We start from the raw sequence: 14,041 nt of genomic DNA, 5'->3' as shown, positions 1-14,041 counted from the left end.
TTATGGGGTGTAGTTATGCATTTGGTGATGGCCCCGACCTGACCTACCTTGAGTTCTAGTCCTGGCTTAAATGGAAATAGAGACAGAGGGCCAAAGAGTGGATCTTGCCGGCAGCAGGACCAACTCGATGATTTTAGTGCAGAACACCTCCTAACTGGCCCGGTCAGAGGGATAGCAGCTCTGAAACCTCCACAGCCCCAATGCGAGAGGTGGTTGCTGCTGAGGCAGGTTGGTGATCATGGGGGCTTTTCAAGATGGAGGCAACCTCACAGAGGTAAATACAAATCCCTCTGTGAGGATCAATTCCTGCCCTGGGCATTTTCCCAATGCCTGAAGGGTTGATAACCAGAGGGCACAGATTTAAGGTGATTGGCAATAGAACCAAAAGCGACATGAGGAAAAATCTGTTTTTACTTAACAAGTGATTAGGATTTGGAATGCACTGTGTGACAGGGTGGTGGATACAGATCCAATAGTAGCTTTGAAAGGGAATTGGATAATTATTTGTAGGAGATAAAATTGTAGGGATATGAGGAGAATGGGATGAACATAGCTTGTTCTTCAAAAGAGGTGCAGATTCGATGGACCAAATAGATCCTTCTGTCATAAAAACAGAAAATGCTAGAAAAACGCAGCAGGTCTGGTAGCATCTATGGTGAGAGAAACAGAGTTAACGTATCGAGTCCGTATGACTCTTCTTCAAAGCTAAAGAGAAGTAGAAACATGATGGATTTTATACTGTTTGAGAGGGGATGGAGCAGGTGGAGCAAAATAGAAGGTCAGGGATAGATGGGAGCTCAGGAGAGATTTAGCAAAGATGTCATGGACATTTTACACATTCCCTACATTACAAATGTGACTACACTTCAAAACAGGTTCATGGGCTGTAAAGCACTTTGCGGTATCCTGAGGTTATGAGGGGCGCTATGTTAATGCAAACTCATTCTTTCATTCCTCCTCCAAGCATTTACCAAAGGGGCGGTGGGGGGCAAGGTGGGGGGCGGGGGGTGGGGGTTGGTGTTGCATTTGTCATCAAAGTTACCAATACAGGGAAGTCACACGTTACTTGGAAGATGCAAGTCTAGGTGAGGTAGAGGAGCACAGGGATCTCAAGAATACAGATACATCAATTACTAAAAGGGTGCACCACAGGTTAGCACATAAAAAAAAACAAACAAAGCATTAGGCCTTATTTCTAGAGGGATATAGTTGAAAAGTAGGGAAGTTATACAAAGCCAGTGTCAAATCTTGGCAGTTCTGGCTATTATATTTATAAAAAGAATATAGAGGCACTGGAGAGGGCAAAGAGAAGATTTTATAAGGATAATACCAGAAATACGTGGGTATACATATTTGGAACGGATTGACAAGCTTGGTCTCTTCTCTTTTCTTGAAGAATAAAGAACGTTGGAAGCAGTTCAGCGAAGGTTTACCTGACTAATACCTAGGATGGGTGGGTTGTCTTATGAGGAAAGGTTGGACAGGTTAGGCTTGTATCTGTTGGAGTTTAGAAGAGTAAGAGGTGACTTTATTGAAACATATAAGACCTTGACATGTTGGATGTCAAGAGGTTATTTCGCCTTGTGGAAGAATCTAGAACTAGAGGTCACTGTTTAAAAATAAGGCGTCACCCATTTAAAACAGAGATGAGGTGAAATTTTTTTCACTCAGAGGGTCGTGAGTCTTTGGAACTCTCTTCCTGAAAAGGTGGTGGAAGCAGAGCCTTTGAATATTTTTAAGGCAGAGGTGGATAAATTCTTGGTAAACAAGGGGATGATAAGCTATCAGGGGTAGGCGGGATGCAGATTTCAGGTTACCATCAGATTAGCCATGATCTTATTAAACGGCAGAGCAGGCTCGAGGGGCTGAATGGCCTACTCCTGCTCCTTGTTCATATGTTCGCGTGTTCTTATGACCTAGTAGGTCTTTAAAATTATGAAAGGTTTTGATAGAGTGTATACAGAGAGAATGTTTCGACTTGTGGGAAAGAGCATAACTAGTGGTCATCAATATAAGATAGTTACCAAGAAATCCAATAGGAAATTTAGGAGAAACTCCTTTACCAAAGAATGGTGACATTGTGAAACTTGCTACCACAGGGAGTGGTTGAGGTGGATAGTATAGATGTATTTAAGTGGAAGCTAGACAAGCATATGAAGAAGAAGGGAATAGGAGGTTAAGATGGTAGGGTTAGATGAGGGAAGATGAGAGGAGGCTCGAGTGGAGCATAAACACCAGCATGGACTGGTAGGGCTGAATGGCCTGTTCCTATGCTGTATTTATAATCCTATGTAAAATGTGTTTGCAGACAAGAAATAAACTTTAAAACTGGGCTCCAGTAAAAAGTTTTAATGTCAAACCTTTCTGCTCTGATTTCAGCGGCATTTTCAACACTGGGTTGAACATATTTCCTGACCTGACGAAAATCTGTTCCACTGATGTGAACTTCCTGCTGTGAGTAGTTCATAAGGTACCCATTCACACACCAATAGTTGCAGATACTAAACTAACCAACAGAGCTCTAGACCAAGGGACTTCAGACACATCGGACTTTCAAAATCCTCGCGAAAGAGTCGCCCGCTCCACATGGTTAACAAAATGCGTGTTTGAGCATTTTTATTTTACTTGGGTACAGATTCTGAAATACAAATCTCTTTCACCGCATTGTCAATGACTTCCAATACATGGAACAGTCACAGCTGTAATGGTTGGGGTGAGGTGCAAAGGAGCAGCTATAACTTAATCTGCCCAGTGGGAACTCGACAGGTCCTGTCCTTCAATGGGGATTAAAATCTGGGCTGGGTGCCCAACCCATTTTATTTTCCATTGACTTGGAAAATATTGCCAAGATTTTTATTTTCAAAGCAAGGAATTGACAGTGAAACTAGGAAGCATGTCTCCAAAAAGAGTTTGAACCGTTGTTCTCTGCGAACTTAAATGAAAAGAAGATTGAGCGCAGTGAAAAATTGCCTGCTGATTCACCCCTAACCGGTTTCATGCTGCTGAGGAGATTAGTTCCATGATGGTCAGGTTGGGTGGGTTTGGTCAAAATTATCCACTAAGTGTATTGTCCTCTGCCTTACTGGCAGAGTCTCATCCTCTTGGTGGTCTTGGTGGAACAATGACTTCATTACAGATCAGCTATAATTTATTTGGATAGCGTCCCAGGCTCAAGGGGCTGAACAGCCTACTGCTGCTCCTATTTTCCATCCGATGATCATTTGGGGATGTTAGATATCAGTGGTCTGTGGGGCGATGCAAAGTATTGTCACGAAATGGACACGCCAACACACATGATAAGCTCTGTCAGAACCCTTGTGAGTCATGGCAAACACATGGGTGCAACGCAGAAAATGGAACAGTGCCAACATGCCAAGAACCACACGTGCATGGACACCAGTCCCCCGTGGACAATGCCATCACTGACAACCTAAACACGGGGCAGTTGTACGTGTGGGTCAATTAAAGGTCACTCCCCTAGCCCTTAAAGGTTAGTGTCCTTCTAAATTACTCAGAGATGACTGTGGCAGAGGGAGGGATATGGGGTTAGGTCGCAGACCAACCATGATCTCATTGAATGGTGGGACAGGCCCAAGGACTAAGATGCCTCTTCCTGGTACATTGAGCTCTGAATGAAATTCAGTCCGTCCGTACCGCAACTTACTGAAAGACCAAGGGCTCACTCCAAACTCAGCACTACTTGTAAAAAAAATGAGGTAGATGTCACTGGAATAGAATTTGCACAAGGAGTTCTCTCATATCTTGGAGAAGTGATGTAAAGGCCTGTTTTTTTCTGGATTTCTGCTGATCTTGCTCCAAAGTTACACTAGGAAACAGAAGATCACACACCCTCCCCGACCCTGTGGAAATTTTATCTGACTACTTGTCATTTTAAAAATACCCCAGGTTAATTTTCTTTAGTGTCCTTCACAGAGCAAAAGAAGGGGATAAGAGGCCACTCCAAACTCTCCAGAAATAATTTTATATATCTATATATATATCCTTTGAAATTTCTGTAATATCAAAAAACTATGTGAGTACTTCAGACCAGACACTGTTCATGCCAAGTTTTATGTTGCACTTGGAAAGGGTACAAAGAAGTAAAGGATGGGAAATGCCATGGCCACAACGTCTGCAATCTCTTACCTGTCTTGTGTATGAACTCACCTAGTGTTTACTTAACATCAACACGATGAGTAGCCTTAGCTTATCCACACTTCAGCAGCAGAATTTCCACTCAGATGAATTCAGAGATAGCGTGGATTGTGATTAGTGCCCGTGCAGTTTGAGGTGAGTTAACCCCACTTTGGTTCAAAGGTCAGCCTAATTTGAATATTCAAGGCCAGTTGCGAGTATGAATATCACCGATGATTGGCCATTGAGGCTGCTGATGCAGGATTTAAAGGCCAATTATGGCTTAAAGGGGCAGTCACCCAACATGACAGCTTGGGAGCTAAGGATCAAGGTGGCTTGATTAAAGATACCTGAGGGTGAAGTTGTCCCATGCTCTCCGAGGCAGCAATGGAAGTGCTGCCAAATCAAGCCCAGCAGAGGAATGAGAACCTAAGAGGGACAGAGTCGACAAAGGTCCACTTAAGGAGAGCTTATTTCCTCCAGTTTGCCAATTAGACTCTTGTTGCTTGAATTCGGATCACATTGATCTCCGGGGACTAATGAGGAAATTGGACAGTTTCCAAATCTCTTGGACCTCAAGCCAATTATTCATTTATTCAGCAGGTCAGTATCAATGGAAAAGGAAACTAAAAATTTTGAACAAAGATGTAGCTTGTCCAGAAGCAGTCAGCCTGCTGAAACACAGTGCTGCCCGAATGATTGAAATCGGGCGGTGGGTTTAACTATATTTAGTTAGTAAATCAGTAAAAACAGGATAGGTGAAAGGATCAAAACCACTGCTTAGAACAGCATTGTAAATTTAAATGTTTTCCTTGGATTAGGGTTCCCATACAATAGGAGTGGGAGGAACTGGTACGAATTGGAATCCTATGCTTATTATAGAATAATAATTGGATGGAGTCTGTGTTTATCCAACTCCATCATTTCATCCAAAATTCCTTACTATCAAAATAAAGCTAAAATCAAGCAAATGGGAGCCTTTTCAACTGAATATGGAAGTCACTCTATTATACGCTCCTCCTAATACACTGGTGGATGAGAGGGCACCAAGTAACTTTCGGAGGGTTAGTGCAATGCCCCCTCAAAAGTAAAATATCTCCCTCCATCATTGAATATCTGAAAACTTCAGGGTTTCATCCACAGTAAGAGAAAGGGTGAACCAATAGGGGCCTTTAAATTTATGAAAGATTTTGATAGAGTCGATACAGAGAGAATGACCCCACTTGCGGGGAAGAGCAAAACTACAGGTCATCAATACAAGATAGTCACCAAGAAATCCAGTAGGGAATTCAGAAGAGATTGGTGAGAATGTGGAACTCACTACCACAGAGAGTGGTTGAGGCAAATGGCAGAGATGCACAGAGAGGGACGAACTGGATTGCTCTTTGAAAGAGCCAGTACAGACACAATGACCTGAATGGCCCCCTTCTATGCTGTACTGTTCTGTGATTCTCTAATCCTATGAAATACAGCACCGCATGGGCTGTAGCTCAAGTATTCTGTATTCCCTGCTTGAGGAAGAGGGATTAGAAGTGGGATTTAGAGAAGCATAAACATGAATCTCCTCATGTTTCAGGTAACATCAAAAACAGAGTGTTAACACATTGGAATGTTATTTCTTTGGTTTCCTTTGGTTTATGAATTTAAAGCAAAAAGACTGATCTAAATTTTTTTTGCTGGCAACACTTAAAACATACTTTAATTTGTGCAAATGTGTGCTTACAAAATAGTACAGAATATAAGGGGACCATTCAGCTCATTGCGCCTGTACTGGCTCTTTAAATGAGTTAGCCAATTGGTCCCCCACTTCCTGTTCTTTCCTCATAGCCCTGCGACTATTTCTTTTCAAAAATATACCCAATTCCTTCTGTCAGTAGAAGTCATTGTTTTTCTCAGGAAGCATTGTTCCCTTCCCATGGTGTTTTCCTTGAGACTGAGAGGTCAGGATTGACAATTTGCTCCTAGCCTTTCCCAGTCACTGGCCATTGGACAGCTACGGGGAGCTAACTGGGATAGTGGTGGGCCTGGGATGAGGAATCCCAAATATGTATACCATAAAAACATAGGAACATGAACAGGGAATTCACAGAATCACAGTGCAGAAGAGGCCTTTCGGCCCATCGAGTCTGCACCGACACGTGAGAATTCAGCCCCTTGAGCCTGTTAGATCATGACCAATCTGTATCTTAACTCCATTTAGTCTTCAACTTGAGTGGGAGATCTGAAACAGACGCCTTCAAAATCCAGACTGGTGTCAAGCGAGGCTGTGTGATAGCCCCCATACTATTTACAATCTACCTGACTGCCGCTATTCACCTCATCAAAAATCAACTGCCCTCTGGTGTCAGAATATTAAACACCATCTACATAGAAAACTCTTTAACTTCAGTCACCTCTGTGCCAAAACTAAACTGCCTACCATAGATTACATGATCTACAGTTTGCGGATGGCTGCAGTACCGTTACTCACTCTGCATCAGATTTGCAAGCTATTCTCAAACTCTTCAATTCTGCACTGCAAGAAATGCAGCCTGTCCTTGAGTGTTGCCAAAACAAAACTTATATCAACCCACACCTGGTCAGCCAAATATTCCACCTCCCATACATGTTGAAGGAGAGGCTCTGGAATAAGTTGAGCACTTCCCATACCTCAGCAGTCACCTCTCTCAAAAGGTCACCAATGATGAAGAGATCCAACACCGGATCAGCTCTGCCAGCTCAGCCTTCTACAAACTACAGCAGCGAGGGTTTGATGACAAAGACCTCCACAAGTCAACTAAAGTCCCAGGGTACAGAGCAGTTGTCCTCACCACACTCCTGTGCAGTAAGACCTGGACAGTGTATCAGTGACACGTAAGAGTACTAGATAAATTCCACCAGCGATGCCTCCGCTGCATCCTTCAAATTCAATGGGAGGACCGTTGTGCAAATGCTAGTGTCCTTCTTGAAGCCGGCTCCACGAGCATTCAGGCAAAAACACCTACCAAATCAACTTCAATGGACTGGACACTATGTCTGGATAACTGAAAATCAGCTTCACTGGCAGGTCCTGTTTTCTCAATTCTCAAATGGCCAGCGTTCCAGGGGAGGACAAAGAAACGTTTCAAGAACGCGCTCTCCTTGAAGCCCAACAACATCGATATTAATGACTGGGAGGAGTTTGCTACTAATTGTTCAGAGGACAGCAACTTGTCCATCAAACTGCAACACGCTTTGAGTCACAACGTCTTAATGATGAGGCAGAGCGACATCCAGCCCCATATGCCATTTAACCCCCCCCCGCCTTGGTTCCCTATCTCTTAATACCCTTACTCAACAAAAATCTCTCAACCTCATTTTTGAAATTTTCAATAGACTTCAAGACCTTTTTAAGAAAGAAAGTTCCAGATTTCCACCACCCTTTGTGTGAAGAAGTGTTTTCCGATATCTACCCTGAACAGCCTAGGTCTAATTTTTAAGGTCATGGCCCCTTGTTTGAGATCAGAGAAAATAGTTTCTCTCTATCATCGCAGGCTCAGCGGGCCTCCCTCTGTGCTGTTCTATGATCCTACCCTATCAAAATTTAAACACCTCAGTTAGATCATCCATAATCATCTACACTAGAAATCCCACCAGAATCCCAGTCTCCAGTCTTTCTCAATGACTGTGCAGCTTGATTCCTTTTTCAATTAATAAATCCAATCGAAATTCAAGAGAAGCTTCTTGACTCAGAGAGTGACTAGAATGTGGGACTAACTGCCACAAGGAGTAGTTGAGGTGAATAACATGGATACATTTAAGGGGAAGCTAGACAAGTCCTTGAGGGAGAAAGGAATGGAAGGATATGCTGATAGGATGAAGATCAAAAGGGGTGGGAAGAGACTTGTGTGCAGCATAAACACCATCATGGACCACTTGGGCTGAATGGCCTGTTTCTGTGCTGCACATTCTATGTCATGTTTTCATCACTGAATCTGTGAAGCTTTTGCATCTTCCTGAAGCACACTGTGAATGAGCAGCTCATTCCAAACTCATATTTTCTGCGGTTATGGAATTAAACACGATCCAGTTGTTTGCTTGCTTTGGAATAGCTCTGGGCAGCTTTATATGAGTACTGTTTACATTATTCTCTTTTACAGAGAAATCGCTGACAATCCTTTCATTTCAACCATCCCTGCAAATGCCTTTGGTGGGTTATCCAATGAATCACTAACTCTGTAAGTAGAGCATCACGTAGTTGAAGAGTCACTTTACTGTCAGTCAATGGGAGGTGCTGTGGGGGGAGGGGGGGATACGTAGCCAGAGAAGATGGTTCACTAACATTGAATAGGATGGGTCTCATACACTAGTCTAGGGCTCTCTGTGTAACACAGGCTGTATTGGTTGTGTAGGTCAGATGAAATTAGAGGAGAAATCTCTCAGGGGTCATGTTAAGTTTGGGAGCTAGAAGAAAACCCCCAATGTCAGATTGACAGCCTGTGGTACGCTACTCCTGAACCGAAACTCGGGGAGAGATGTGTAACAGGCAACCAATCCGATATACCAAAATGTAGAAACATACCAAGATGACAGACAGGAAAATGCCAACTGATTCATCAATCCAAGCCCCCTCCCACCACAATGGCTGGATCATCATTATCGTCTAAAGTCAAAGTTCCACCCACTGAACTTTATCAGACCTCGGGAAGTTAAGTGAAGAATCTATAGGGGTTCCTGTTACTTTATAGACTTTCATGCTCCTGGTACAGCCCATAATAAACATTGGCCCTACTTGTGGGTGCTGCAGATACAAGGTGAAGGGAGGGCGATAACTAGGGAACTGCTAGTGAATATCCTTGTGAGATGGTTTGCTAGTGCTATTGGAGAGGGTTTAAATCATGGGAACAAAGAAATATTACCAAGGCAAAATAAGGTGCACAGAGAATTGAGAGAAACAGATAGCACTGGAGTAAGAAATAGTCTTTTAGATGAGGTCAGAGTAAGAGGGAATAAAATTAAGTTTATTGTGCATACATGTGAATGCCTGGAGTTGGAAAATAAGGTTAGTGAGCTGCAGGCACAGGTAACCATGTGGGAATATGATGTCACGGTGAAACAGAGACCTGACTCAAAAAAAGGGCAGGACTGGGTACTAAATATTCCTGGATAGAAGGTGTTCAGGAAAGATAAGGAAGGAAGGAAAAGAGTGGGGCAGCAGTACTAATCTAGGAGAACATTACAGTGCTCAGGAGGGAGGATATCCTAGAGGGGTCAAGGACAGAATCTATTTGGTTAGAGCTAAGAAACAATAGAGGCACCATGACAATTCTGGGCCTATCCTGCAGACCACAACTAGTGGGAAAGATATAGAGGCACAAATTTACAAGGAAATTAAAGAGGTGCAAGAATTGTAGAATAGTTGTAATGTGGCTAATTATTCTAATATAGAGTGGGATAGTAATAATATAAAGGGCAGAAAGGGGGAGAGTTTATGAAGTCCGTTCAGGAGAATTTTCTAGATCAGTATCAGAAAGGATCTGGTTCTGGGGTATGAGGTGGGTCAAGTGGATCAAATATCAGTAGGGGAAAATTTAGGACAATGATCACGGTATCACAAAGTTTAGGTTATTTATGGAAAAGGACAAGGTTCAATCTAGAGTCAAAATAATTGACATTTTGGGGCAAAATTAACAGTTATTTGGACGAATGTGGATTAATTAAGGAAAGCCTTAGAGAAGCTAATTGGAGATTAACGAAGCTAAGAAGGAGATTTGATAGAGGTTTTCAAAATCATGAAGAGTCTGGACAGGGTAGATAGAGGGAAACTGTTCCCAGTGGTGGAAGAGTCAGGAACCAGAGGACACAGATTTAAGGCGATTGACAGAAGAAGCTACGGCAACATGAGGAAGCACTTTTTTACATGGGGAGTGGTTAGGGTCGAGGATGCACTGACTGAGAGTGTGGCGGAGACAGATTCAATCGAAGCCTTCAAAGATAATTGGATAACTATCTGAAGCTTAAAAGACTTGCAGGGCAATAGGGAAAAAGTGAGGTAGTGGGACTAAGTGAGTTACTCATTCGGGGGCCCAGCATAGGCATGACAAGCCAAATGGACTCCTTCTGTGCTGTAACAATTCTATGCAGAAGCATGATAACTGGGGAATTATTGGTGAAGGGAGAGTGATAACTAGTTAATTATGACTGAAGTCCGTGTGGTGAGTGGAGGCTGTGTGCTGAAGGAGCTCCCACAATACAGTTAGAATGCTAGGATTTTGACTTCTCAATGATGGAGCAACTGATGTATTTCTGTGAGAAGTTTCTAGATTTCAAAGAACGACTGCTACTTCTACTGTGTTAAGACCATAGAGAGGAAAGGGAAACTTCAGTTGTGTCAGTGTGGCTCAGTGCTTACTACCCTCATCTCAGAGTCAGAAGGTTGTGTTTTTGCAGTCATGTAACCAAGGCTGACACTTCATTGCAGTACTAAGGCCTAGGGAGATGGTGATGTAGTGTTAATGTCACCGGCCTAGTAATCCAGGAGGCCCAGGTTAATTCTCTGGGTGCACAAGTTCAAATCCCACCATGGTGGCTGGTGGAAATTAAATTCAATGAATAAAAGATCGGGGAATTGAAAGCTAGTCTCAGTAATGGTAACCATGAAACTATCAGTGATTGGCATAAAACCCACCTGGTTCACTAATGCCCTTTAGGGAAGGAAATCTGCCAGCCTTACCTGGATTGGCCTACATGTTGTGTCTCTTGATTCAGAACTGGGGAATTACTAATGAAGGGAGAGTGATAACTAATAAATTATGACTGAAGTCTGTGTGGTAAAGGAGCTACAACAAATGCTGGCCTTGCCAGGGACACCCACATCCCATGAAACAAATAAAAAAAAATAGGTGACCAGAAGCATGGTCAACAAGGTAGATTTAAAGGAGTGCCTTAAGAGAGGGGAAGAGTGGTTTACGGAGGGAATTCCAGAGCTGAAGGCACAGTCGCCTATGGTGAAGCAAAGGAAATCAGGGCTGGGCGGGAGGCCAGAATTGGAGGAGTGCAGAGATCATCAGAGATGAGAGTCAAGGGCATAATTGTGGATTTAAAATGCTAAGTGTGTATTTGTGGAGAAGTCTGTCTCAGTGGATTGTTTCAGTCTGGTTCCACCTTAGCTGATTCTAGTTCATCAACCTTGCATCCAACTCCAAACCACTAAAGGAATTGCCAGGCCAAAGTCAGCATGGCAGCCCCCAAGCCTGACTGGGCACTCAACCGCTTCTTATAACAGAGAAACCTGCCCTTCTTCCACGAAATCCAATCCAAGTTTATTGAAGCTCACTTGCACCTTTGCCAAGTTATTTTCTGTCTCCAGTCCATAACCTGATGAAATAATCTGAGTGCGTTGCAGCATTCCTGTCAGGAAAAGGCATGAAGTCTACTTGCTGATGGAGCACGTTGGGATTGAATTTTTTTGCCAAGTTAAAGTTAGGTAAAGACAGGAGAAAGGGCATTGACGGGCTAGGATAGGCAGCAGCACGGGGTCAGGTTAGGGGTTAGTATAAGGTCAGTATGAAATCACAATTGTGGTCAGGATAGTGGCCAGTAGAGAGTGAGGGTGAGGGGTTAGCGCAGGGTCAGAATAGGGGTCAGTGCAGGGTCAGAGGCAGTCAGTTTATCAGGTGGAATCTGGGTTTCTCTACTAGTGACCACTTCGCTGATGGTGAAAAAATAATTAAAACCCTTAAAAACATCCTCAACATCATGGTACAGTAAGTGTAAACTAAAATAAAGAGGCCAAGTATGACATCTTTCATTCATTTAATTATTTTTCCATATACCTGCTGCCTCTTTATCCTGTTTTTGTCTCCATTGGTTGGTCTCTATTTCTCTTATTCTCTTTCAGTCTGTTCTACATTATTCATTCTTCCCTTTAGTATTGCATTTTCTATTAATTTCTACTTGTGTTACATACAGGAGGGGGGGGTTAATTTAAACAGCACACCTCCATAAACAGAAAGGTGTTTTTGATTTGCTTCCATCTTTACAAGTGGTGGTGTATTTCCCAACCCCTCGATTTTGATGTGATCCAATTTTCTATTAATAACCCCACAGCAAACTTGAGATAGAATGAGCTCAAAGGGTTAGTTTATTTGCACATACTCACAGTGCGAACAGAGGGTTTGCAACAACCCCACCTTTGCATTCATACAGTAAAAGAGGGATAGAGAAAATAAAGTTTTACAGTGCAGAGACCACAGAGAAAATAAACATTGGTTCACATGGGTCCAGAGTCCAGAATCAAAGTCCAGTGAGATATTTCTTCACGGTGGTCAGTGGGTTGAAAGCCGGTGCTGTATAATTCATTTTTCCAGAGGTGTTGACTTTGCACCATGAGATGGGCATGCAGGGATGAATCAGTCTTGTAAGTGATAGTACAGAGTTTCCAGCAGAAACAGAGTAGGCAGGGCCAGTGTTCAACCTGGTCAGAGCTCCTTTACTGTGAGGCTGCTAGTTAGATGGTAAACCGCAGACTGAGACTTTGCAGTTCAGTAAGGCAATATTATTGGTTCCACAAGCCAGAGTCCCACGTCACATGACTCGCCCCTCTCCACTCTGTCTTTGACAAAAGATATGCATCCTCCTCTCAACCATTAAGAATTGAAAGGAAGGTTGTGGGATCCTTTGTTCTAGCAAATAAGCAGGCTCCTGTTGGCCAGCCTGGCTTATGAAATGCAGATGTCCTTTGTCTAGCTCTCTTTTCATTTTGTCTGTGCAGCCTACATGGGATCGATAGTAAATCTTCGGGGATAATGATGTGCGAGGTTCCCCGAAACTGAAAGGTAGCTTATTTTGTTCGGAATCACAGACAGACATAGATTCAGCCATTTTAGGTCTTTGTCCAGTTTGAAATTTTTTTTTAGAGATAACCCTATATATTATGTATTAAAAAATATACAGGATGAGGTCTTAGTCCTTCACATTTGTCATGGCTTCCTTCTATGTCGTAATGATTCAATGGCCCAGATCTTCTGGTCTTCGGTCTCTACCTCGAGTTGGCTGTGGGGTTGTTAATAGAAAATTGGATCACACCAAAACTGAGGGGTTGGGAAATACACCTTTGGTTATAAAGAGGGAAGCAAATCATACCCCGGAAGATGCGCTACGGAACCCCATGGAAGTCCCAATGCAATGACCCCATAGGAATGGCCCGGGAAGTTTGGACTTCTGATGAACAATTCCCCCGCTCCCTGGGACCCTTCAAAACAGTCTCTAACTCTGAGTCAGAGTGGGAGACTTCGGAGAGTTCTGATGTACTTACCTGGGTAGTTACCCAGGAAATGTTAAACAGAAAAATCCTAGTCTAATTCGTGGGTAACTATACAACTGACTCCCCAGTCACTCACACTGTGCTCCCAACTGCCTCTTCAACCTCCCAGCTATCCTCCCAACTCCCCCCGACCACATGACTCTTCCCTGGCTTCTCCAACTCAACCTGACCCAACCTCACCAACCAACTCCCCCCTGAGCCCCCTACTACACCCCCGACCACATCTGACCCAGCATCACTACCTAACTCCCCTCCCAACCTCCCTGACTCCCCCCGACCCAATCTGACCCAACCCCACTATCCTACCCACCACCACACTACCTACATGCTGCCCTACCTGTTGTATGTGCCTTCATGCCATTGTAATGTAAGGGTGCTCGGCAGAGCAGGGGTTAATGTGTGACTAGAGAATAGCACCACTCATGGTGTAACGTATAGGGTCACATGGTAATAGACTTGCAGAACAGTCTAGAAGGAACCTGCATGGGAGCTGCACCATGCATGGCAGTAACTGGGATGTGTACATAGTTAAGGATTACCAATAAATGGTTCACGTTTAAACATACAAGTCTCAAGATCTCATCAATGAGATGCTAAACGAACACTTAACACAGCCTACCACCT

General features: G+C 43.3%; 1 protein-coding gene across 1 annotated transcript in view; it reads left to right on the top strand.

The window, feature by feature from the left end:
* The window catches only part of tshr (thyroid stimulating hormone receptor), a 59,201-nt gene that overhangs the window by 34,124 nt on the left and 11,036 nt on the right, over positions 1-14,041 (top strand). Inside the window, exons 5-6 of the mRNA XM_078563396.1 lie at positions 2,380-2,454; positions 8,253-8,330. Of these exons, the coding sequence (XP_078419522.1) occupies positions 2,380-2,454; positions 8,253-8,330 (153 nt within the window). The remainder of the gene's footprint in view (positions 1-2,379; positions 2,455-8,252; positions 8,331-14,041) is intronic.

Source organism: Cetorhinus maximus, chromosome 18, assembly GCF_964194155.1.
Source record: "Cetorhinus maximus chromosome 18, sCetMax3.hap1.1, whole genome shotgun sequence".
Classification (NCBI taxonomy): Eukaryota; Metazoa; Chordata; class Chondrichthyes; order Lamniformes; family Cetorhinidae; genus Cetorhinus; species Cetorhinus maximus.
This window is presented reverse-complemented; position numbering and strand designations above follow the sequence as displayed.